This window comes from Urocampus carinirostris, chromosome 3 (genome assembly GCF_059441175.1).
Source record: "Urocampus carinirostris isolate Australia breed hairy pipefish chromosome 3, RoL_Ucar_1.0, whole genome shotgun sequence".
Taxonomy (NCBI): domain Eukaryota; kingdom Metazoa; phylum Chordata; class Actinopteri; order Syngnathiformes; family Syngnathidae; genus Urocampus; species Urocampus carinirostris.
Genome location: NC_142351.1, coordinates 15611395 through 15637945, shown reverse-complemented (window position 1 = coordinate 15637945; position 26551 = coordinate 15611395). Strand labels below are relative to the sequence as shown.

At 39.0% G+C, this 26551-nt stretch overlaps 2 protein-coding genes across 5 annotated transcripts; one reads left to right on the top strand and one right to left on the bottom strand.

Moving 5' to 3' along the window:
* Positions 1 to 760: 760 nt before the first annotated feature.
* cnbpa (CCHC-type zinc finger, nucleic acid binding protein a) lies at positions 761 to 9440 on the bottom strand. 4 transcript variants are annotated; one of them, XM_088330828.1, is made up of 6 exons: positions 3418 to 3481; positions 2611 to 2666; positions 2278 to 2404; positions 2114 to 2179; positions 1802 to 1997; positions 761 to 1726 (listed from the first exon to the last, which is right to left on the bottom strand). In XM_088330828.1, exons 3-6 carry the CDS (start codon positions 2399 to 2401, stop codon positions 1609 to 1611), a joined length of 504 nt encoding a protein of 167 aa, XP_088186954.1. In that variant the 5' UTR covers positions 2402 to 2404; positions 2611 to 2666; positions 3418 to 3481; the 3' UTR covers positions 761 to 1608. The 4 variants fall into 4 exon arrangements, with proteins under 4 accessions (XP_088186954.1, XP_088186953.1, XP_088186952.1 ...); XM_088330827.1 differs by lacking the exons at positions 2611 to 2666; positions 3418 to 3481 and adding an exon at positions 9233 to 9440; XM_088330826.1 differs by lacking the exon at positions 2611 to 2666 and having other exon boundaries at positions 3418 to 3582.
* raf1a (Raf-1 proto-oncogene, serine/threonine kinase a) lies at positions 9303 to 25947 on the top strand. Its single transcript, XM_088330823.1, has 17 exons — positions 9303 to 9970; positions 12991 to 13217; positions 13358 to 13470; positions 13553 to 13655; positions 13734 to 13891; positions 13984 to 14073; positions 16353 to 16506; positions 17552 to 17576; positions 17670 to 17785; positions 17856 to 17973; positions 18088 to 18172; positions 20072 to 20248; positions 20323 to 20369; positions 20445 to 20563; positions 20643 to 20774; positions 24896 to 25030; positions 25111 to 25947. The coding sequence occupies exons 2-17, from the start codon at positions 13017 to 13019 to the stop codon at positions 25249 to 25251; spliced, it is 1914 nt and encodes a 637-aa protein (XP_088186949.1). The 5' UTR covers positions 9303 to 9970; positions 12991 to 13016; the 3' UTR covers positions 25252 to 25947.
* The last annotated feature ends 604 nt before the right edge of the window (positions 25948 to 26551 follow it).

Sequence of the window (26551 nt, the reverse complement as noted above, 5' to 3'; positions counted from 1 at the left end):
AAAGACCGAGTAATAATAGATAGAAAAAGAATGGCTTTTGTAATTATCAGTATATTCAGGGCAAGTAAAATAAATCAAAAAGGTAACGTATACTAAAGGGGAAAAAAACGAGTTTTAAAAAAAAAAACTATTTTTTACAGAGATATGAGATAGAGATTCGAAAATGATAGGAAGATAGCGATCCGATAGGAGTCATTGGTGGTGAGCCGGCTCTCAGAGCCGTTTTGTTCGCAAACGACCCATCACCACTCTTCACTGCTGAGGGAAAAAAAACACCGCTGCCATTTTAGAAAGGGGCGCAGACGTTACGTTGCGCGGGTATTTCGTAGCAATGGACCTCGAGAATCAGCCCATAATTACCGATTAGATCCATTACATTAGGCATTGTACATGCACGCAGTGTTTATACTGTCAGGCTCACGTGTAGCGCGTATCCAGTTTGTACTGGCCTCAAATGGAGTTTCCATTTCATCACCTTGACTTAGTACACTGAATGGCCGCAGGGGAAGAAATATGACGAAAAACCGCTCACGTGCAAGCTTTTTTGTTATTTTAGTATGTACAACTTGCGTGCGAATGTGGTTGCGCAATGGCCAATTGCGGCATTAAGACTTAAATTATGGTGTTGTGTTCGAAGTTGTGGCTGCAATCAAATCGTAAAAATACTGACGCTGCACCCAAAACTGGCAATATTGGTGTGGCACAAACAGATAGAAGACATCAATCTCAAATTGTATACGACACAAACAACTCGGACATCTCCGTGCTCCTCCAGCTTTATTGATAGTTTAAAATTACATTTCTATTTTCTAGGACTTCAGTTGCACTTTCCTTCCGACTTAAAAACTGAGTACAAGCAAATGGTATTTATACAGTAGTCTAAGTGATATTGTACAAAAATAACATTTTCATCATTTCATTCTGTGAAAACTTCCTTCCGAAATAACTCCAAATTCAACTGCTCTGTCAGCCAGTCATAGCTTTTTAAATTTGTCAATGTAAAAAGAACAAGAATTACAAGGCCATATTAAAGGAACACCTTCCTCGTTGATTTTTATTGGTTGTAAACAGATTACTATAATACAAGTTACTCCTTTTATACCTCAAAAATGCTGTGTAACTAGACAAGAGAAAATGTTATCTGCTTCCACTTAACTGCATGTAGAGCTGAAATGTGTCATGATATGAAATGTTTCCATGTCATTCGCCCTTGGCCAACTCAACCCACTAAACAAATCAGAATAGCCAACCGTACATGGAAGTTTGGTTTCATTCGACTCCCTTTTATCTCTTGGCAAGATATTCACTTCCACAAGCACAGAGGTCCTACGGATTCCCACGTTTAGTCCCAGTCATTCATCTCTGATCACCAGTGGCTTGGAAAGGGGGGTCCTTTAACAAAGCATTTTACATAACACCGCTACCAAACTAAAACTTTTTTTTGTGTTGAATGCAGATTTTTTTTCACCCCTTTCATTACATGTCGAGAGGCTCACTGGCCCGGGACTAGCCTCTATTGGCCAACCTTTGGCCAGTGAAGAGGATTCAGAGAAAAATAATACAACCAACCATCAATTTGAAATAAGGAGGGGCAACAGAGGGCACCGATTATGCAGTGTCTTCGTAGGTGCACTCCTTTGCCAGGTGGCCTGCTTTTCCACATTTGTAGCAGTTGGTCTCGCTGTTTTTAGTGCAGTGCACTGCGACGTGACCGATCTCTCCACACCTGCAGGAAACAAAAAGAAAGTGTGGGCCATATAGAGGGATTTTAGAACACTCACACAGTATGCAAGACACTCACCTGTAACATTTCACCTTGTCACAAAGCTTCTGAATGTGACCAAAGCCGCCGCAGGAGTAGCACTTCTGCTCGTTGGCATCGCAATCGCGGGCCATGTGACCAGATTTTCCACAGGTGTAGCAGAGGTGTTCCCTCTCCTTCTTTGGCTCCTTGCAATCACGGGAAATGTGGCCAGTCCTGTGGCAGTTGTAGCACGCTGAGCAGGCAAGGTAGAGGGGGATATGGTGAACAGGTTCCATCAAGTATTAACTTAATAGGCTGTGTAATACAGAGTTCAATTCCCAACCCAACTAAGGGGAAGACTATGCTCACCATCTTCAGTTTGGTCACAGTCTCTTGCCATGTGCCCAGCATCTCCACACCGATAGCAGTTCAGATCTGGTTTGACAAGCACAGAGTTGCAACTTTAATTGCTATCAAGTATATACATTCCACTAAGATGCATGTAAACGAATACATTTGCAAATGTGTCGTACCCTTGCCTCGTCCTCTTCCTCGCCCACGTCCTCGTGAGCCACCGCCACACACATTAGGGCAGTGTTTGATCCAGTGACCTGAGCGGCCACATCCAAAACACTCGCTGCTGCAGCTCATTTCCATTACCTGTACAGAAACCAGCATTGAAGCATGCACGATAAGAATCCTTTGGAATCGGAAAAATATTTGGTGATGGAACTACACTTGGCAGGGATATACACCAGCACATATCTAGCCTGTGGTGAATGGGGCAAGGATGGTTGTATTCTATAACCTTCAAGAGGTTGCTTCAACATTTGGAATTCAGGTTGAGCTACAACTATACAACTTACAAGAAAGCATGCATCACCGCGAACCCCATTGGACGAGCATCAGTTTGCAGACGATGCTGAAGACAGTAAGTCGAGAAGTGATTTTGTGTTATCAGTTTCTTGTTTTTTTTACTCAACAGCATTGCGTTACGTCTAATCGATCACATTTCAATGAAAATATGCTATTATTGTCCCAGCTTTTAAAACCAATCCAAAGTTAATCTTAGGCACACGTTTGAGCACAATGTGGAATTCGTTTATAGGGAATACTTAAATTTGACGCAAAGCTTAACGTGTATAGACATACTTGGATCATTCTAACAACGTTTTTAAATTTGCCGAATAAACTAAAAACGTGCTTCGAAAACACACAAATGCTAAAAGGTGGAAGCTACGCTAAGGTGGGCCTAGTCACGTTGATGATGCTGCGCAGTCGCGAGACACCAGATTCATGCTAAACTCAGCTAGCACGCCACGGTACATACACGGCCAACAAGTGCGCTTCCATAAGCGCTAAAGCAAAACGAAAAGCATTTCTTTAGTAAATCGCGAAGCAAACGCTTGGAAAATAGTCATCGGTTTTAATTTTTAGACACGTTTTGGGGTTCAAATGGTAAATTCCCGCGCAGCGAAACCACACCATAGTCGATGCGACGGCCTACCATTTTAGCAGGCCTGACTGATGTCCTGCCGCACCAAAAACATGTCAAGCCAAACCGGGGGAAATTAAACTCGTAATCTACCCATTGAAATACATTTTTTTTGTCGTCACGCGTGTTCGTGTTCAATATCCAAACAGACGTTTTAAGATATTTGTATTTTTCTTACCTCGCTAGCTATGAAGCTCTGTCAGTGTGTTTACGCCTCCTTCTAGCGCTGCATGCGGTGTGTGCATGAGCAGGAGTTCCTGAATTGTCATTCACGGAAACTAGCAAAAACGCACGCGGCGATTGGTCGTCCGCCCTTACGACAACCAATGAAATACGAAGGAGTCTGGACACCGCCTCTACGAATGAACCAATCATTTGGTCAAAACGACATTTTCTTCCTTAAATTGACTGATGATGATAATAATAATAATTACAACGGTTTTGTTTTTTTTAACAAAATGTCTTTTAGAAGACTACTACAGACGAAAATATTACGTTGTATAATACCACAGCATGACTAAATTACTTCTTTATTGTTGTTTTCAGGGTTGAGTAGGGTTAACTTTAACTGGATTACTTTCAATTACTTTTGGATTACTCCAATACCAAATATGCTAATAAAAGACAAAAGAAACTAAATATGAATAAAACAGATAGATATGAATAGATAGCTCCTCTTTTGTGCCAAAATATAACAATCTCACGGATATACATATTACATAGGTCAGATTTCAATAATTATAATAATAACAATAGTCACATATTTTATACACTAATCATTGTACCCATCTATTAACGTTATAAGGCTACTAGTCACTAAATATCATTGTGACACCAATGATAATAACAACAATAATAACAGTTATGATAATGGATGGATGGATTTGCTACCGAAGGCTCAACAGAGTGTGTGAAGAATATTAATTAAATCCAAAACCTCAATTCCCTCAATTGAATTCTTTCTGTGTTCTTCCGCCATGGTGTGTCGATTTCTAAGCTTCTTCCTGTCTCTCGATGACGTACAGGCAGGGTTGGGTAGGGTTACTTTAACTATATTACTTTCAATTACTTTTGGATTACTCCAATACCAAATATGCTAATAAAAGACAAAAGAAACTCAATATGAATAAAATTACTACATTTTGTGCAGGTTTGGGGAGTAACGGAATACATGGAACGGCAAAAATGATGTTGGCAAGCTGTTTGGATTTATTTTCATTTTGTTTCTGTCGCATTTTATGTTAGTTTAGCCGGAGATCAAATAGATCAAAGCCAGGAGAGAAAGCTTACCACGTGTTGTGAGTCATAATTGTATTCATATTTAGTTTCTTTTGTCTTTTATTTGCATATTTGGTATTGGAGTAATCCAAAAGTAATTGAAAGTAATCCAGTTGAAGTAACCCTACCCAACGCTGTTTTTTTTAAAGTTAATATTTACACCTAATTCGGAATATCGAACAATTCCTACACACTACTACTTTTCAAAACATCATCTGAAATCCTCAGTAGGGTCGCGGGGGTGCTGGAGACCTTCTATCTCATACCTGTCAACCTATATGGTTTTGCCATACAAAGTACGTTTATTTCGCATTTTAAGACGTGTACGACGTACAAGAAAATCTGTACAGAAAAACGCAAATTTGTCAATTATGGGTACCATTCGGTATACACCGAATATCACGAAAAGGCAAATCAATCAAGTCAAAAGCGTTCGCCGCGGTACCCTCTATCTCTGGGTATTGTTTTTTTCGTTGCAAACGAAGCAAGCGGTTTGATGATACTGTGCGTATGCATCCGCCGCCTGGGGTTTTCCCATCATGCATCATTACGTGGTAGTTGTGTAGTGAAAGGAAGTCCGTCTCTTTTTAGAGAACCGGCTTTTTCGGCTTAACTCATTATAGAGAGCCGGCTCACTTGATTTGATGCATTATATTACGAATTATTATGTTGTATAAAGAAGTTTAAAAAAAATGAAGTACAAAAGGAGAAAATGAAAAAAGACAGGTTTGTGGTTATCCCTTTAATCAGTATATTACCAACAATAATTTAATGCAGAAAATGAATTCATAATTTGAGTAAGAAAATTCTACTTAATTATATTGCCCATTTTGCACATCTGGTTAGCTGCTCCTCTTGCACTCTTGCACTCTTTGCACTACTGTATAATACTATACATAGCCATAATTACTTAGTATATTATTAGTACTTCATTTCTCCAACTCAATACAACATTTTATTCATATCTGTACAATCAAGGAAACTGTGCGGGTCAGATGTATCGACATATCGTTCTGTATACACGTGTACTAGAATGACAATAAAGTATATCTGAATCTGAATCTGAATTTGCATGTATTTTTTTCCTTCTACAGTGAACGTCCAAGCTACTTAATTTTTGAACTTTTATTTTATAATAAAACAATATACATGATATAACGAAACACATGTACAATATAACATGTTAAACTACATAAATAAACACGTTTGAAAAAAAATGGTGTAAGATTATTTTGTATTTTGTAAGGGAAAATACAACAGTTTGTAAGGGCATGGAGCCGTGGAGGTTGACAGGTATGGCTATCGAACAATTCTTACACACTACTACTTTTCCAAAAAAAAGACAAGCTAACCACTCATCCGCCGTGCCTTAAGTTGTATTTCTTAGGGGAAAAAAATAAAATAAATAAATAAATAAATAAATTAAAAAACAACAACAACAGAAACAATAGTAAGGTCCAAGCCGTAGGGATGGGCGATACAGGGAGTTAGTTAGTTAGCCACTTGAATTGTTTAGAATTTTATGAAAAACACTGCACAAATATTTTAGGGACTAAAAATGTTCAATTTTTTATAAAATAACTACAAATCAAATTTTAACGGTACAGGTTTGAAAGTCGAACAATATAGCAAATACAGTTACTCTGTTTGAGATGTCATCAATCTGTTTGAACCTGAGAGCTACTTTTTTTGTCACTGATTAGTGCAAAGGGCTACCCGTTTTATATGTATTTCTAAAATAGCAATTAACGCTATTTATACGTTTTTACAATATTACTATCATGTTATAACCATGTTGTAATTTTTAGAAGTTGTGTTTAAATAGTCAACCACTAAATCATTATTTCAAAGACACTGGTCATGTGAATACATTCTCATGGTAGTTAGAAATCAAATTTTCTAGAAAATCACTATACAGTCACTGATGAGAACCAGTTTGTGGCCAACTCAGTTGCTCTAAGGCAGCTACCTATTGCCTGCAGGCACTTATCCTCAGTAGGGTCGCGAGGGTGCTGGAGCCCATCCCAGCTATCTTCAGACAGTGGGCAGAGGACACCTTGAACTGGTTGCCTGCCAGTCGCAGGTCACACAGAGACAGACAACTCACCTGCTCATTCACACCTAGGGACAATTTGGACCGGCCAATTAACCTGACATGCATGATTTTGTAATGTGAGAAGAAATCAGAGTGCCTGGTGGAAACCCACACAAGCACAGGGAGAACATGCAAACTCCACATAGGAAGGTTCAATCACATGACCTCAGACCTGTGCCGTGGACGCGCTAACCACTCAGCCGCCATGCTGCCCTGGATTAAACTTGAACGTTATAATGTATGTATAATCTTACGACCCACTAACAACATTATTAAAGTGATAGTTAAAAAGGGAAGACGGTATCGATCTAAAGACAATAGTATCGATCTGATCCTAGAACTCAGTGATCGATCTGCCCATCCTCACTAAGCAGGCAAAGGTGGAAAATCTGACTACTAATGTCATGTGAGGCTACTGTAACAAAAGCCCATTTTTGTTTGAATGGATAAGAGTTCAATATAACATTTAAATTGAAGGTTTAAATTTCAACTGTAACAAGCATTTTCCAATATGTAATAGTGTACATAAAGAAATACACAAATGTATGATAATAATATAAGATAAAAATTATGTAGAAAAGAACCCCTAACTGCGTTTATTCTAAAAATGTGTTTGCTGCCTAAAACATGACATCAGTCAAAGCACTCTATTGCAGTCACCAAAAATACCTGAATTAATAATATTCATTCATTTTATTATTCTTTGTATTTTTAAAGGGACTACAGTGGGACCTCGCTACTTCGCGCTTCGATGTTCGCGGATTCAGAGCTTCGCGGGTCTAAAAAAAAAAATTAAATAAAAAATAATAATAGTTAAAAAAATAAAGAAAAATTATTTATTTATTTATTTATTTTAAGCATTTTTTTAAGGGGCGTCGCTACTTCGTGGTTCCACGTTCCCGGGTTCAGAGCTTCGCAGGTCTAAAAAATAATAATAATAGAATAAAATAATTTTTAAAAAAAAGTTTTACTGTATGTGTAATATTTGACCATTAAATTGTGTACTGCAACCAAAAACGAATGCTACAAAGCACAAGGAAGAATACAAACTACAGAGCTCAAAGTGACCAAAATGCATCATTCTATTTCTCTTTTTTTTCCAGTTTTTATTTTAGGTTTTTGTTAACCCGTAGCAGCAAGATGGAGAAAAATAATGTCAGCTCATTTTAAGCAAGGCTCATTTTATGTAAAATAAATATTGATTTATCGACATACAAGGTTTTTGAAAATGCATGTTTATGTGATATTTCATGTATTTTTACAATCTTTTTTCTTTGATGAATTAAGTTTTTTATCGCTGGAAGGTGCTAAATGATAAACCGTCCCTTTAATGCTGCAGAGAGGCTTTTAACTTAGGCAAGAAAGTTTGTTTACATTACCCCGACTTTAGCTAACCTGCATTGGCTCCCTGTTAGCTTAAGATGTGATTTTAAGGTTCTGTTGGTATTATACAAAATCATGCATGTACTTGCTCCTCATATCTTTCCGATTCAATTTCCCACTATGTTCCGGTCTGGAGCCTTCGCTCTGAAAATGCTGGTCTACTAGTGATCCCAAGACCCAAGAAGAGAACTGCAGGTTTGAGAGCGTTCTCCATTCGGGCCCCGGTGCTGTGGAATGCTCTGCCCACTGAGATTCCATCTGCAACCTCAGTAGAACGGTTTAAATCTAAGCTTAAAACACACTTCTAGTCTAAAGCATATGTATAACCTGTATAGCCTGGTCATCCTGGAAGGGAGATTACCTTCTCAAGGTTTCTTCATTTCCCTCATGTTGAGGTTTGAGTTTTCCCTTGCCCTAACGTTGGTTTTAGATCGGGGGACGGTGTAATGGTAGTTGATTGTGACCTCTTGTGGTTAAGGTCTAAACCAGGGGTGGCCAAGAGCCGCATGTCCTGCATGTTTTTGGAGTTTCTCTGTTCAAATACAGGTGATCCCAATCACCTGGGTCATTGTCAAGCTCCCGCACAGCTTGCAAACAATCTTAAAAAAATTAAAATTTGCATCACCTGAGAAACCTCCAAAACATGCAGGACATGCGGCTCTTGAGGACCGGGTTGGCCACCCCTGGTCTAAACAAATAAACCTTAACTTGATTAATTATTTCCCTTTTGATTGTCTTTTTAGGTACGTCTGCAACATTTCTGTTCCATTAACATTTTTACATTTTGCATTATTTGGTGGCACAGTGGTTGGCGTGTGTGCGGCACAGTTCTGCGTGGGTTCGAATCCAGCTACCGACCTTCCTGTGCGGAGTTTGTATGTTCTCCCCGTGCTTGCGTGGGTTTCCTCCGGGCACTCCAGTTTCCTCCCACATCCCAAAGACATGCATTTCAGGTGAATTGGCAGGTCCAAATTGCCCCTAGGTGTGAATGAGCGAATGAGTTGTCTGTCCCTGTGTGCCCTGCGATTGGCTGGCAACCAATTCAGGGTGTCCCCTGCCCACTGATAGCTGGGATGGGCTTCAGCACCCCCGCAACCCTACTGAGGATAAGCGGTGCAGCTAATGAGATGAAATTATTTGGCTTTTTCATGTCATTTTTTGTTTGTAATGATAAAAAAGTATCATTCCTTAAAATGACGTTGTACTGTCTTAATTCTCCAGATGATGGCGCACTTACCTTATTAAGAATCAACGTTGCAATGTCTTCTAAACCGGTAGTGGTGGACCCTTGTTGATTTGTAAAATAGACCGTATAGCACACTGTCTTCTACTTATCTGGGGGTTTTAAGTGTAACATTCGGGATGGTTTAAATCTACACTACACTCTCTGGCGGTGACATGCGACATTGTTAAAGCTTTAGTTCGATTCCGTTTGGGCTGTGTGCGTCGATCGCGTTAGGGGGCAAAACATCATGGTCGGCGTGGGAGGGCTTTAGAGCAACGGGACTGATGTTAGTCTTGCGTTTTGATTGCGAGCTCTGCTTTCAATCGCTGTCGTCAGAGGGACGCAGGACATTGCAATTCACACAGTTTTGGGTTTTTTTTCACCTTCTGTTGCAATTCGGTCGCGCTAAAGGAGCCTGGAACGGGCAAGGACTTAAATCGTGGAACCGCCTCGGGTTTATTCAAACGAAACAATGAATTTGCTCGTCGAGTTTGTTCTCAAGGCACCGAAAGACTTTGCCTTAAAACAAACACGAGGCGAGGGAACAAACTTCTCGAAGCTCGCGAGTAGATTTTGACCTTCACTTCGTCCAATAACGCGATCTTTTTCGAGAAAGGCGTTTTTTTCCGACTCGGTGCCAAAGTCACTTGGCCCTTTCTTTGAATGCGTTGCAAAAATGATGATGTCACCGACGCCACTTTTTTTCCTCTTTCAAGTTTTGGCGGAGTACAAGTTTTCTAACTTATCTTGGTAAGTTATCTGATTAAACACCCCGCCGTTTGCTGTTTAAAGCATTACGATCCGTATCGAAAAATAGAAATGTTGAAAGCCAGTCTGCAGAAAACTACTGGAGACTGTTAGCGAATATTATCGTTTGCTTCTGTGGGCCTGCGTTGGCTTCAACTGTTTGCAGCGTCTGCAAATGATTTTACTTCTAAAGTAGCTTTCGCTTGTAAATAAATGTATCGTTCCACGAGAGAACACAATGGACTGAGTGTCACTCTTGTGGGAGATGCCGATTGCTGTCGTTATTGCAAAAAAATCAAATCAACAAATTCGTGTTGAATAGCTTTATAAATACGATTTTTTTATAAGTCCGATTTAAGGACACAGAACGTTTTCGTTTAGTCCTGCGCTGTAATCGGGTGCAAATGTTAATAATTTCCAGTCATTGCAGTTGAATGTACGTGTCAAAATCTAACACAGAAACGAGACCTCATTCTTTCTGCATGTTTACTATATTGAACGCAGAAAGTACACGGTAATGTTGAAATCCCTACAATGGGGGGCTTTTCAAACTGTAATGAGACACACTTCTTACTTAATTCACCATGTTTTCATTGAGGTAAAGCAGACCAGTGAGCGTGAACATGCATTGCAAATCAGTAAACGTTCATTAGATATTTGGTTTCTTTCACACAGGTCACATTACATAGTGGTGGATGCAAACACAGCACTTTCCACTACAGCGCAACCAAGAAAAATGTATGCATTAAACATTCTACTTAATTTTCTTTTTCTTTTTTTCCACATTTAAAGATAGGAACTAAATATTTATTGAAGCCAATTAACTTGTACAGGCCTTAATCATAATCTGTCTCAAAGTACCTCACAGGTTACAATTACACCATCTCCTGATCTTATATTAACCTCTAAAGCTGGTTAAAGTAAATACACGTGCTTGTTGACATCCCATAGTGCCTTGATATTGTGTGTGTGAAGTGTTGCAAATAACTGGTGGCTGAAAACTCTTTGTTATGGAAGTGACTTTTTTGTTTATAGTAGAGACTAATGACCTGGAGTGCTCACAACCTAATGAACTTTGATGGTTTATGTTTACAGCAGTAGAAAACAAATGGAAAAATTTGACGTACTATGTTTTGATCGTTGCTGCACTTTGGGATCATGGGTTCAAATGGCTTGCGCTGGAAACTATTATTACTCGATATTGGGGTGGCAGTCGCTCAGGAGGTAGAGCGCTCGTCTTGGGATCAGTTCGAATCCCGGCTTGTCCGTGTTACATGTCGAAGTGTCCTTGGGTAAGACACTGAACCCCTAATACCCCCAATAAGCAGGTTAGAGCCTTACATGGCTGCAAGGCCGCTATTGGGAAACGTGGAGCACATTGTAAAGCGCTTTGGGAATTCATTGACTTGAAAAGCGCTATATAAATAGATAGATAGATAGATAGATGCAGATCATTTAATTTCATTTCATATTGGTAGGGACTCGTTCCCTTCGTCCATGTCAAAACAACACCGATGGTAACATCAACATGATAGCGCAAAAGCTCATCCTCTGCACTTGTGCTATCTCAACATTTAAAAATGATTTACCAATGATTTATATCTGTTTGCTTTTACCTGCAAATTTCCATTGATTGAAGTCTTTGTCATTTTAGTTCAGTGGGAGTAATTCTTAAAATCTGCTCATCATTTCTGTGGAATCTAGTTATTGTCTGACATTTATTGCAGTAATTGCAGAGGTCCAGCTGCAATACTTAAAGCGCCAATATGTAATATTTGACAACTAGATGGCACTGGGTCTGGTAAAAACATGGGCTAATGATACACAGCAGGGCGTAGCAGCAAGAAGTGATTCCACCGTGATAAAGAAATACTAATTTCTTGACCTCTGAATTTTTATAAATACTAACATTGGTAAGATAGTTTATTTATTTTTCCCAGTATTCAAATCAATTTTCTTTACTAGAGGAAAGTTAATTTGTACCATTAGGAGGCACTAAATATTACACACTGTGCCCTTAAGAAGTCATCCACCCAAAAATATTCACAATAAAACATTATATCCTCCTACTATTCCTAAGGCGCAAATCATTGTTTGTGAAGTCTAAATTTGGCTGCAAAATCCACACTTTTAGTGCCCTGTGTCCCCTCGCCAAATTGCAGTTCGACTCCTGCATCCTTTATACATGGGAATGATTTTTCTATTCTTTCAATTTTTGCATGCAATGTGAATTCTGTAGTCACTGTAAAAGCATCAGTACACACATGACTAGTAATAAACAAAGAACCCCCTAGACATGCTTTTTGTAAGCAATCCCATTGGTAGGCAAGAACGAGTGACGTCATTCTGAAAAATTAATAGTGTTTCCGCATTTATTTTTTGTAACATGCTTTTTATTGCGCTTTTTAAAGCCAATATTGTTCCCGTATTTATCTTTTGGCATTAATTAAAGGAGGATTTAATTCTTGTCACTTACAAAAATCCTGGATGAGGGAAACAGCCCGAAGCACAACTTCCAGAGAGCATGTGTTTGGACTAGAGGGAGGACATCCAATGTCTTATTGTAAATATTTTCTTTTGGTTGACCTTGCAAACACTGCAAACTTTTAACTTGTGGCTTCCTTTGCATCTGCTTCATTTTGATGTAATTCAAGGAAGTGGTCTCACATTTTCTAATAGCCTAAAACACCCAGAATAAATGAACTGCAACTAAAGATGAAGATCCTGTAAGAAAAGCGCAATGCTCTGTCAGTTTGAACTAATGTTTCAACATTTCCATTTGGAATGCTCACCCTGATGAAAAACTGGAATGTCTTGCTAGTAGTAATATCAATGCAAGTTATATCCTTCAGTTAGTAGAAGCGTCCTGTTCTTTGCCGCCAGGTTGTTTCATGCTTATTGTCATAGAAGCTTCATACTGCACCGCCCCCATTTAGAAAGAGACTAATGTAATATCGATTATGTCAGCTGATAATGTGAGCTTTCAAAGCATTTAAAGTTTGCACGTGTTTCATTTTTTCCAGACCGTTAAGAGCATTTGGCTGTACTGATGGAGCACCTCCAGGGAGCTTGGAAGACCCTGAGCAACGGCTTTGGAACGAGAGACTCCGCCTTCGAGGGCCCTTGCCTTTCACCAACGATGGTTCAGGGATTTCCCTGCCACCGTCGTTCTTCAGATGACAGCAAGATACCTGACTCAAAGACGAGCAGCACCATCCGTGTCTACCTCCCAAACCAGCAGCGTACTGTGGTCAGCTGATTTTTTTTTTCTTCATCTTCAGAAAATCTCAATTGTGGCGCTTCATTAACTGTCCAGTTGAAGCAATTCTACTTTCAAAATGACACTGAAAGGATAAACAATTTGCAATGTTGTATATTGTCTCGTATTAGGTTAATGTGCGGCCAGGTATGACTCTGCAGAGCTGCCTTATCAAAGCCTTGATGGTGCGAGGTCTGCAGCCTCAGTGTTGTGCTGTTTTCAGACTACTTCCTGGACAGAGGAGGTAAGTTCCAAAATGGACAGAATCAACTGTATATCATACTTTTATTTCTCAGTACAAGTGTTGTTGTATTGTTTGATCACAGTAAAAAACTACGAATGGACTGGAACACCGACTCCACCTCTTTGATTGGTGAAGAGTTGCTGGTGGAAGTTTTGGATCATGTTCCTTTGACCACACATAATTTTGTAAGTCTCTTGAGATTCTTTGCACTGACTATTGAGTGACACCACCTAAAAACAACAAACTCTCAAATCTTGTTTTAGGTCCGGAAAACTTACCTGAAGTTAGCATTTTGTGACATTTGTCAGAAGTTTCTTTTAAATGGTTTCCGCTGCCAAACGTGTGGTTACAAGTTCCATGAGCATTGCAGCACCAAAGTACCGACGATGTGTGTGGACTGGAGCAATATTCGGCAGCTCCTGTAAGTGTCTTCACCAGATGAAATCACTACAACAAAAATCGTTAAAAACAAAGCGACGTATTAAGATTTGCCCACCTGGTTTCTTTCTTCAGTTTGTGTCCGACACCTGGTGAAAGTGGTGCCCCGTCACTTCCCCCACTAACAACTCGGCGAATGAGAGAATCCTTAACGCGCTTTCCAAGGTATGTTTGGATTACAATGGGGTAATATAACAAAAATTTGAAATAGTTTTTGTTCTTAATCATCTGTATGACACCGATTTCAATCAATTTGGAATAAAAATCATGAAAGCAACCCAACAAAGAACAATTGATTGATAACCAAAACGACACATTCTAGGACATCGTTTAGAAAAAAAGTAACCTATTTAAAATGTTATAGCTTGTGAAAGATTGTTACCTGGAGGCTCTGTCTGACTTTAAGTTCCACAATTACGCACTTTGTATTAGTTGTAAACACACCTTGAAAACCACGATATTTTGAAATCTGCCACTTGTGTGAAATAACATTTTAAGACGACACAAGTTATGAATAATTCAATGCTAGCTTTGCATTAGTGAAATCAAACTGTCAGAGTCTCTCTCAAACTCATTTCTTTGGCCGACCCTAGTTTGGATACAGCAAAGCACATGGATACACAACAGACATTAACATTGTAAATACATTGTGTGATGCAAAACAATTCACATTCTGTCTAGCAAAGCATAGGACTTTGTGAACATTAGTGTCGACCGATGACATTGCATAGGCTATTTGTTTTTTAAATAGGTATATTGTCTATCATTTTTTATTTTAATAACTGTTTGATATATTTTTCAGATTAATTTCCCCTCCACTACAGTTATACACATTTGACAATGTTGAAAAGGTCCTTTTATGCTGCGTCAGTACACATTTTGCAAATAGTGTTGAATGCTCCACAGTTGGAATTGTGTTCCAATTTGCAAAGAGCCTTAATAGAAATTGAATCAAATCCTGCTTCTAATGAGGTCCTCAGCTTTGTGGGAGCTTACCAATCCGAAGGCTGATAATAACATTAGATGTGAAAAGAGCCTGTTGTTTGAGTAGCACCACGGTTGCCAAAAAAAGCAAACTCACAGTTGAAGGTATTCCATGTAATGCAATCTAAGGGAATTGCTTTGAAACTTGATTTTCTGGTAGTTGGCTACATTGTAGTGCCGTCTTCGGATAAGTGGATAATAAGAATCATGGTGTAACATAAAAATGGTACAACACTAAAAACGAGGAGATTTACTTGTATGTGTGAATACAATGCTCATTAGCTGGATTACGTTCTTATACAGGTGGAAGTATTTGGGTGTTTAATAGTTTAAAAGGGTGTTAAAAGGACTCCAAAGTTCCACCCAAAAGTTTCAGTTAAAAAGAACCTTTCCAAAATATGTTGGTAAAAAATAATTTTCGATAGACGAAGTAAGCAAAAATAGGATTATTTGTTTTCACTACATTAGTTCGATATTTGAGGGGCTAATTGGAACCCAATTTTATATGCAAATCTCTTGAAGGAATAATATCTAAAACTGGCCAGATTTAGGCCAGAATACTATAGCCAAAACCTGTCCGAGGCTTGATGGGAACTGTCAATTTTATACAAGTGTGTGAGTATTATTTTGGTTGTAAGGTTAATAGACTATCAATGTTAAGCTAAAAATTATTGCATGGCTTCCAAATTACTACATGTTATGTTTATTTTTCTATCTGAGTAACGACCGAATATTGCACACCCCTATTACCTTACATCAAGAGTCTTCAACGTTTTTCAAGCTGAGATCTACTTTTTGTTACTAATTAGTGCAATGGGCGCCCAGATTAATATGCATTTCTAAAATTACAATTGATCATGTTAATATGTTATTACCAGGTTGATTTTTATCTTTCTTTGAACTGCAAAATTTTAAAATGTGACTGAGCTTCATCTGCTGCTGCTTGAGTAATCTTGGTCAGAAATTCAGCAACTTAGTAACTTTAAAATCCCGTCATGCTGGCAATGAGAGCCACCATTTTTGATTCAATTTATTCTGTTTATTGATTGTGAACAATAGTCAAAAATGTGTCTCCATGACCAGAACTCTCAAAGGGCTTCCATAGACCACAAGTGACACCCAGAAACTTAAATGCAGACGAACCGGCCAGCCTGACTGGCAACACTGATAGCTTTGTTGTCATTGTAGTACACAATTCAACAACATGGAACAGACGCAACCTGTTTCCCACATGTTTAGATAGCGCACTACAGTGCTAAAAATGGTTAGCAAGCTAACGTCAGTCACAAACTTAGAAGTAGAAAATCCAGTTGTCATACACAAAACGCTGCTGACACCGCAACATTCCAAGAATCAAACAAGGCTTATCTTTAAGAACGATGACAGTGTCACATTTACTCTGAAAAGATCAGATGTGAGTTTAGTGCAGTCAACTTTGAACCTTACTCTCATTTTTGCAGCTCCGCCCATCGATATTCGACGCCACATGCCTTCAACTATGCTTCGCCGTACTCGCCGACCGGCGTCGGTCTTTCCCAAAGACAACGTTCCACTTCAACGCCCAACGTCCACATGGTTAGCACCACCCTGCCAGTTGACAGCAGCACGATTGAGGTAATTAACTTTATTTTGGTGTGCCTCTAAGTGTAGCCAGCCAGCACATAAAATCTTGTGTATTGTTTTTGCTATTTTAACATTCCTCCCTCATTTGACCTTTTTCTAATTATTAAAGGTGTAACGATACATTCTTTTTATTCAATGTGTTGCTTTGGCGGATGCCCTGTCTTATAACACATGATTGTTTAATAGATGCTGTCAACATGATATCATTTTTTGGGCGTATGATCAATTTCTTTAAAATTAGAATTGTTTTTATTGATAACAAAGTAGTGCACATTGTTTACACAATATTAGCTGTGGCACTCCAGGATAAACACGCAACAAAGACTTAAGAAAAAATGAGACGAATAAATAGGCAAAAATATTTACATGCTAATGCATGGAGATTGGCCTAAGTTATAAGTGGATCACAACAATAGAGCAATGAAAATGTAGTGCGATGACATTTAGCAGGAAGATATTTCCATAACAAATCAACAAATAAGTAATGACAACTTATTTTGCTATTCAAGATGTATATTTTTGGGGAGTTTTGTGCACTTGTTTCGGAAGGTGATAGTGAATAAACTTTACTTAATATCATTAGTCAAATGTTTCCACTTAAGAAATATCCGGCTCGCTTTTTTTTTTTTTGTCATAGTTATACGCTCTCCACCGCTCTGATTTTCTGCAACTATTTAATAAAAAAGTTTCAGTCACATATCAAGGATTATCTTTTCTTTCCTGTCGTCTACTCCTCATTTTTCTTCCCTGTTTTCCTTTAATCTTCTGTCCTCACTTTTGTAGCCATCCCCTTTTGGGGAGTAGCTTGACTGCCTGAATACCTTCCCCACCTCCTGGTGCCATAGATTTTGGCTGAAGAGGAAAGTAGGTATTGTCCACTTGGCCCAGTATTTTGTTGAGACCTCATCTGAACGTGCAGAAAAGGTTTAGACTGCCAAGTGCATGTTTTGCCCTGTTTTCTCATTCCTAACATGGAATACTCTTTGACAAAGTTGCGAAGGTCCACCTTAACTCAGTGTCTTTCTTGTCTTTCTAGGATGCAATGCGAAATCACGACTCAGGTAAGTTTGGTGCAAGAGTCTGATTATTTTTTTTTATCCTCCTGACAAAATACAATACCCTGCACACCTTAGTCCTTTTCATGTTTTCTTCAGCTGGGAGTTCCCCCAACCAGAGTCCTACTGGCTGGTCCCAATCACAAGCCAAGAGCCCTGCACCATCCCAGCGAGAGCGGGCCACGTCCTTCAACACCCATGAGAAGAACAAAATAGTAATTTCTTTAATTGAGCCGCTTTTTAACTTGATATAATTTTAACTTCTTTGGTTCTGTACCAATCCAGAGGCCTCGGGAGAAGCGTGATTCTAGTTACTACTGGGAGATTGAAGCCAGTGAGGTGTTTCTTCAGTCCCGCATTGGTTCAGGCTCCTTTGGAACTGTATACAAAGGGAAATGGCATGGTAGGAATGATTGGGGCAGAAGGGCATAGGCATGTTCTAGTGCAGCCGCGAAGGCTCACTCCCCCCAATATGTTTGTTTCTTCACAAGGAAGTCTGTGTTTTTTTGTTTAATAGGGGATGTAGCAGTGAAGATTTTAAAAGTGACCAACCCTACTCCAGAGCAGTTGCAAGCATTTAAAAATGAAGTAGCCGTCCTAAGGTGCGAATTAGGCCACATTTATTTTGAGCTATGCTTTGTACTTTTCTATGTGCCACAAGGTAACTTACACTGGAAATTAAAATTGGAGAACAGCTTATAAAAAATGAATACTTTTAAAATAATACCATTCACTGTTCCACAGTTAAATTATATTTCCTTATGTCTATATTATTTTTTCATAAAATGATTAGAGGCATTTCACGAAGAAATATTTTTTAGAAAACACACCGTTAAAAATTTGAGATCAACAATGATTTTGGCATGGAAAAAAGGTTATAAAAGTAAGAAGTTTAAAGGCCTCTGCTGTGAATGACTTCAGCACATCTGTGGCCACATGATAGCAGTAGTCTCTCACACTGCTCTGGTGTGATTTCGGTCCATTCTTTCTCCAGCCTCCTCCACAGTTCAGTGATTGTAGTAGCTTTCATGCCCATAACTTTTTCATCAAGGATTTTCTAGAGGTTCTCCATTGGGTTGAGATCAGGACTATGGGCAGGCCAAGCCATTAATTCAATGTTTTCACCTTAGATGAAATTCTTAACCTATTTCGCTGTGTGACATGGAGCACTGTCCTGCATGAAAACTGCAAGCTGCATGGGCAATTAACGCAAATAAGGAACCATGTGCTGTTGTAGAAGGTTCTGATACACGTTTGCATTCACTAGGCCATGTAGCTGTACACGGTGCCCAAATCCTGCTGGAGAAACCATGGCCCAAACCATGACACTTCCTCCTCCATCTTTTACTGACTATTTTATACACTTTGGGTTTAGTCTTTCTCCAATGTGTCGCTGAACACAAGGCTTCCCTCAGACCCAAATAAATTACATTTTTATCATCACTGAAGTTAACACAACATAGCTTGCCACTCCTTGCTCATTGCTCTCTGCACTATTGTAATTACAGCGTTATTGTTACAGTGTTAATGTTACTGTGTACCTGACTTGTTAACCTGACTGCCCATTTTGCACATCTGGTTAGCTACTCTTCTTGCACTATCGGCACTATGGTAAAATACTATACGTAGCCAAAATACAATACAACTTTATTTATATCTGTACATTCAAGGAAACTGTGGGGGTCAGATGCATCAACATTTCGTTCTGTATACACGTGTACTAGAATGACAATAAAGTAGATCTGAATCTGAATCTGAACTAGACCTGTTCTCCTCTGTCCACACAACAGCCTCCTCAGCAAAGCTCAGTCTAGCTTTTTTTTTCAAAGAGAGGTTTGGTCACTTCAGTGGAAATGCTCTTAAATGGCGAGACACTGTATGGCGAGACGGATCCTTACCATGTTCAGCACGGAACTGGGGAGCAATTCCAGCTGCAGTGTGAAAACGATTACCCATTGTCATCCTCCGCAGTGACCATTCCTCTCTTGCATTTTTTCTTCCGTGAACGACCAGCCTTGTGCGACTTGAATTAATTTTTTAAAATCAATATTCTCGAAATCCCAGATTTGGAACGATTAAGTAGTCTTGTCATGCCTGATATGGGCATCCCTTTTGTTTTTTTTAGGAATACCCGCTTCTGGATGCTTTCAGTCCCTTTAGAACAGCCCACCATCTCTTAAAGTCAGCAAAATTTGGCAGTTAGGATGCCAGTTAAATACGCGTTGACAGATAATTAAGAAAATTAGCACAATGTGCGAAATCAGCACCATTAAATGAGAGGAACCTGAAAGTTCTCTAATTTTGATGAGTGCATTTCGGACAAAATACATTTTTTTTAAATGCCTAATCCAATTTGTGAAAAAGTGTTGTAAAAGAATGGTTTGGATGTAACACAATGTCCTTAAACTGTTGAGCAGTGAAGAGAGCATTATTTCAGAATTATTAAATTTTTTTACAAGTTCTCCAATTTAATCCCCAGTGTGTGTGTAAAAATGTTGCAGAAAAACCAGACATGTCAACATCCTGTTATTTATGGGCTACATGACGAAGGACAACCTGGCCATTGTGGCTCAGTGGTGTGAGGGCAGCAGCCTCTACAAACACATTCATGTACTGGAGACAAACTTCAAGATGATCCAGCTCATAGACATCTCCAGGCAGACAGCTCAGGGCATGGAGTAGGTCATGAGGAAATACATTGGTGTGTTTATAAATCAGAAGGACTGATTTAATCCAATCTTATTCCTTTCAGTTATCTCCATGCAAAGAACATTATTCATCGTGACATGAAGTCCAACAGTATCCTTCTCCAGTACAATGACTGTGGGCTAAATGGATCAATGTTTCAGTTTTAAATCCTTGACAGATAGGAAGACATTTTTCTGCATGAAGGGTTGACGGTGAAAATTGGCGACTTTGGTCTTGCGACGGTGAAGGCCAGGTGGAGCGGCTCGCATCAAGTGGAGCAGCCTTCTGGGTCAATTCTTTGGATGGTCTGTAAAACAAGCTCCCTTTTTTGGTTCAGTATTATGGTTGATATGATCATGGCTAAAATGCCTTTTTTTTTCAAAGGCTCCAGAAGTTATTCGGATGCAGGATAACAATCCGTACAGTTTCCAATCAGATGTCTATTCCTATGGAATTGTTCTTTTCGAGCTCATGACAGGAGAGCTCCCATACTCTCAGATAACCAACAGAGATCAGGTACATTTCTGTCATAAAACATTCTATGAGTAAAGTGATGCATTTTCTTCTTGATGATTAGATTTGAGGGTAATTGTAAGTTTCTTTTTTTTTAACTGAAGTTTTGAAACTCAGCTTCACGTTTGCTGCTAGCCTGGAGTTTGTTGACTTATTCCTAAATGGTTTGCCTGTGCTTGGATGGTGCAATATATGGACCTGTTTTGTTTTAACCTACTGACACTCAACTCAAACTCTCGATAATAATTTTGGAACTGATTAAACCTTAGAGCCTTTACAATATTCAAACTTCAATACAGCCCCGTATGACCATGGTTGTGCACTGGCCATTTATTGGTGAATTCCTGGCTCGTATTTTTTCACAAAAAGCCCCCTTTAGCCTGTGAAAGGACTGACTGGCTACATGCCAGTGAGATTTCAATCCACTCATACGTGATCATGATGTTAGTCACCACTCTCAATATTACAAGGGATTTAGTTTCAGGCAAAATTTCTATCGATTTTTATCGTGTCTGACTGGGCCAACATGTGTTATAAGGGGTGAAATTGGTGAGAAACACTCGCGTGCTGTCTGAAGGGGGTTGTGTCTCACGCTACGTAGCCACTGACCTAACTTTAGAAACAGTAACACAAGTCTGCATGTGTTTGGTTGTATGTCCCTTCTCAGGTCACACAGCTTGACCTGGCTTTTACTCATTATATTGACAATTTATATATTAAAATTGGAATATCTTGTACAATACTCCCGTATGTTCTTTTTTTCACATAGTTTTCCAATACTCTGATCGCCTAATTGTTTTGTAGCAGATTTTGTTCCTATGACCGACTTGTTCAAAAATGATCCGTAAGGTTGATAAAACTAGTCTCTCATTTAGGCAAATCTAGAATGTAATATCGACTGTTATGACTTAACTATATTTATACTTAAATGTATTTGTTTATTTTTGAGAGTTATAGTTGTCTTTATTGTCATTGAGAACTGCATAGTAGACATTGTTTGTAACCAGATTGGACAAGATAAGCACATAATAGACTTAAAAAGAAAAATAAGATAAAAAGAATGTCTGGATTAATAGGCAAAAATACAGTTAAATAACTGTTAATAATTTTACTGCTGTAGTTAAAGACCATATATCTGCCGAGGTAGTGTTGAAAGTTTACTTTTAAGTTTTAAATCAACACTACTTTACTACTGAGTACACTTAAAATAACCAGTGTTAAATTAACATGTAAAGAGTAAACTTTTATCACTACATCAGTGAACATGAAGTCCTTATCTAGAAAGTTTTAAATTAACACTTGTTTATTTACTTTGTATTTACAAGGTAGTGCTTGGAAACTAGCCCAAGTTGTAATTAAATATAGTCCATTGTATCAACAGTGCAATGAAATGTAGTACAATAACATTTAGCATCAACAGAAATCCTTAAGTATATAAATAAGATATGAATATTTCTATACATAGCACAGCGGCACAGTGATTAGCAAGTGTGCAGCACAGTTCTGAGGTCTTGAGATCAAACCTCGTGTGTGGAGTTTGCATGTTCTCCCCGTACTTGCGTGGGTTTCCTCCGGGCACTCCGGTTTTCTCCCACATTCCAAAAACATGCATGTCAGGTTAATTGGTCGGTCCAAATTGTCCCTAGGTGTGAATGAGCGAGCGAATTGTCTGTCCCCGTGTGCCCTGGGACTGGCTGGCAACCAGTTCAGGGTGTCCCCTGCCCACTGCCCGAAGATAGCTGGGATGGGCTCCAGCACTCTCGCAACCCTACTGAGGATAAGCGGTGCAAATAATGGATGGATTTCTATACACAACACATTTTCCAATACAACTGGAAAGATATTTTTTTTAGTCTTCTACGCTTTTTTTAGTGTGGTGATTGCCCTAGGGGAAGAAACTGTCTCCGAGGCCTTCTAGTCCTTCTTTTAAGGGACCTGTAGCCTCAGGCATAAATATAAAACATTACAATAAAAAATACAGGTCTTTGTTGTATGACTCAGTCTTGCACCACTGCACAAATGAGTTGAATGCAATAATTTTAGTTTATATACCTTTTAAGTTCTAAAATGTCTCAAAAGGTTTCACACTCCCACAGTTGACAAATATTGACATCGCCTGTTGTTAAAACCAACTGGATGGCTTTCACTGCTGTGTGACTTTATAATAGGTATTGTGCTTTAGGCAGACACTTTCTCAAAGCCTTGCGAGCAATTTGGCATGGGGTGCCTCACGAAGGATCCATAAAATTCACAATAAAACCACACACATTTCTGATTTTAATTCGTTTTTATTTTAAATCTAACTAGAAAACATGTTAAAATATCATAAAATAAGGACAAAAATGTACCTACTAGAAGAACAAGTTAAACATAGGAAAATTAGGAAAATACCTAAAATATGTTAGTCTTATATGGCAAATACATCAGGTAATTTTAGATATGTTGCTTATTTCATGCTATTAATTTAGTAAAAACCAAAATTGATAAAGGAAACAAGCAAAAGATATATATTTTTGCTCATTTTAAAGATTATATTCTTTGTAGTACAGTGATTTGAAATATACAAGTAACATCTGATTTGCAACCTGCTCGTCATACGCCTGCCCATACTTACAAACATGGCCAGGAGATGCTCATTTTTTGAATTCCAGCATGTAGCAGCGCGGCAACTCAAAAAACAATCTTGACGGCCAGCCGGCATCTCACTCTAAAACAGCGATCTACCACTACACCCTATAACTAAATACAGTCTCGACAGCAGATGGTGTCATTGTAAAAGATTGTTGTCCAATTGGCTTATGACCGGTTGGTTGGAACTGATCCCGGTTGTAAGTTGGATGCTATTTTTAGTAAAATGAAAGGGAACTGTCCTTTTAAAGAGCAAAATTGTCCACCAAATGAACAAGTTTATTTTGCAATGTGGGTGCAAAGTAAGTGAATGCTTTGTTTGATATTTAAGATATATTTTAAAATTTCCAGTACCCTGTGAATTGCCTTCTGGTAGAGGTAAGATCAGGCCAAAACAAATCTGCCCGACCTGACCGGACCCGAGTCACTGGTATACAAACCCGAACCCGATGGATTAACTTGATTTTCTTCAGTAGTTTTTGATAAACGAGCCTGAAATAAACCCAAAGCTTTAATTCGGCTGAACCTTGCAGCTTAGGGTTTACTTGAGGCTGAATCCCTGAAATTAAGTGCAGCGCCTAAATGAACGGATTGGCGCCAAAGTGCGCATCTCGGCAGCGTTCAGCGGACTAAAATAAAACTGAACAAAATGGCACCAGAAAGAGAATCAAATTCTGCAATTTACAAGTTGCAAATATTGAAAGATTTGGCCAAAAAGCACAAGGAAGGTTGTAAAGTGTATAAGCTATTGGCAAGGAGCAGAAATGATGTCTGACGTGAGGGAGGTGGAAGGACGAATCCGCGCGTCTTTTTATCCCAACACCAAGGAGGAAAATTTCTTTGGATAGAGTGATTTTGAGTTACATTTGTTGGTAAGCATTTTCTTTTTCTAAATAATGCAGTGTAGATCCTCCATGAAGGGAGAAAAATAAAACGGCGAAAAAGATGCCCAACCGGCCTGACTTAATGATTGACATTTTAAGCCGGAAGCCGGCCCGAATTTCGGTTCGGGCCTCAATTGTTACCTCTACCTTCACGTATCCCTAGGGCTGATGGAAAAAGAAAGAATTGTCTTCATCGTCATTGATAACAACGTAGTAAACGTTGTTTGCAACGAGATAAGACATGGCGCTCCAGAATAATCACATAATAAACACTTGAGACAAAGATGAGATAAATAGGCAAACATATTTACAAGGCAGTGCTTGGAGATTTGCCTAAGTTTTAATATTAGTGCTATCAAAAGTGGAGCAATAACATTTTGCAAATCACAAATAAGTTGATAAATAAGATATGAATACCCGTTTTTCAACTAAGTCTAGCGCACTTGTTTATGGTGGTGATGGCCCTGGGGAAGAAACTGTCTCTGAGCCTGTTAGTCCTTGGTTACCCCTGAACCGCTGACTTCGTCTGCTTGTCCTTTATGCTGTGTTAACTCATCACCCCAATTTTTTGAGTGCAAGAGAGTTGGATCTGGTATCTTTTTTCGTTTTCAGATTATCTTCATGGTGGGACGGGGCTACTTGTCACCTGATCTCAGTAAACTGTACAAGAACTGCCCCAAAGCAATGAAAAGGTTGGTCGCTGACTGCATCAAGAAGTCCAAGGATGAGCGGCCACTCTTCCCTCAGGTGAGCTGCTGCTCTCTGGTTAACTGCACATTCTAAATTTAAGATGGATTTCATTCCTATAATCTTTGTTTTTCCACAAGATTCTGTCTTCTATTGAGCTTCTTCAGCATGCCTTGCCTAAGATAAACCACAGTGCCTCCGAACCGTCCCTGTACAGAGCCTCTCACACAGAAGATATCAACACTTGTACTCTGACCTCCACCAGACTGCCTGTTTTTTAGGGCAAACCACGGCTTGGCCTCGTCTGCCGCCGGCCCTCTTCGTCCATCCCAACAGTTCATTGCTCACTACATCTAAACATGCGACATGTCCAACACATGAAAGCACAAGGAAGGAGTGGAGGGAAGGAAGGAAGCGGTGAAGATTTTAAATAATAAGTTAGTGGGGGCAGTGCCTACCTTTTTAGCGACACTTGAAACCTACAGGTGCCTCTGTAAATAGATGCACGAAAATGAAGCTGAAGCATTGCACCGTATTGGCTATTTTGCCTCCTGGGTTTTTCAACAAGAACTTTTCTTTTTAAAACTTTGCTGCTTTAAGAGGAAAGAACCGGCTTTCTAAAGGACACAAAGAGACAATGAAGTAAATATGGAAAATGTCTTTTGGAGGGTTTGTTTCTTCATCTACATTTGTTTTTCAAGTCACAAGTAAAGCCTGTCAATATGATCAGGTGTATCCATCTATTATTTTGCACATTTTAGCAAAAGCGGGAGTTTTTAATTTGATTGACAGTCCACAGCAGTATCGTACCCTTCCAAGCACTTGCTGTTACGAGCTGGACAGGAAGTAGTTCTTTTTTGACATTTAAAGTGATTTGGAAGGTAATTCCTGTTTATTATGTCTCTTTCAGCAGGTCAAATGTTTTATCAAAGTTGTCTTTACCATTTTAATAAAATTAAGTTAATTTTTTTGCCAAATTATGTTTCTCTCCCATTCTGCAAAGACATTTTGTAATTTGAAAGATATTGAATGTTCGGTTCTTGTTTACTGGTGTTAAATTCCCACACATCAGTGTAGGTTTGGAGGTGCGGTGTGATGTCGACTGTATAGCATTGGCACAGTGGTGTAACCTCTCCAGAGTATTCAGTCCAGACACGCCACTGGGGTATTCCACTTTGTAGAACAACAATACCACCAGGGAAGGAGGTAGTTGATTTTTTTTAAACACTGAGCAATTTTTGTTTTAGGTAAAATAAATAAATGCCTCGAGTTGTATTTGCATTATTTGCAAACAGAGAAATAGTTAGTCATCCAATCCAGAGTGGTGTTATCTGGCTCCACCTGCAACTTGATCTGCGCTATCGCTGAATGTTCTATTTCTGCATTTAGAGTAACCACACTGACCTACTGAAGCCAAATGTTACACGTGATCTGGCAGATAATTAGTGGGCCAACTTCTTTTTTCCAGCTAAACTGGATCCAAACAGTTTCTGATTATTCACTTGGATTTCTTGAGAAAGATTTGTGGGTTTTCTCAAGAAGTCATAGTTGAAAAAAAATCACTGTGTTATGTAACAGTGC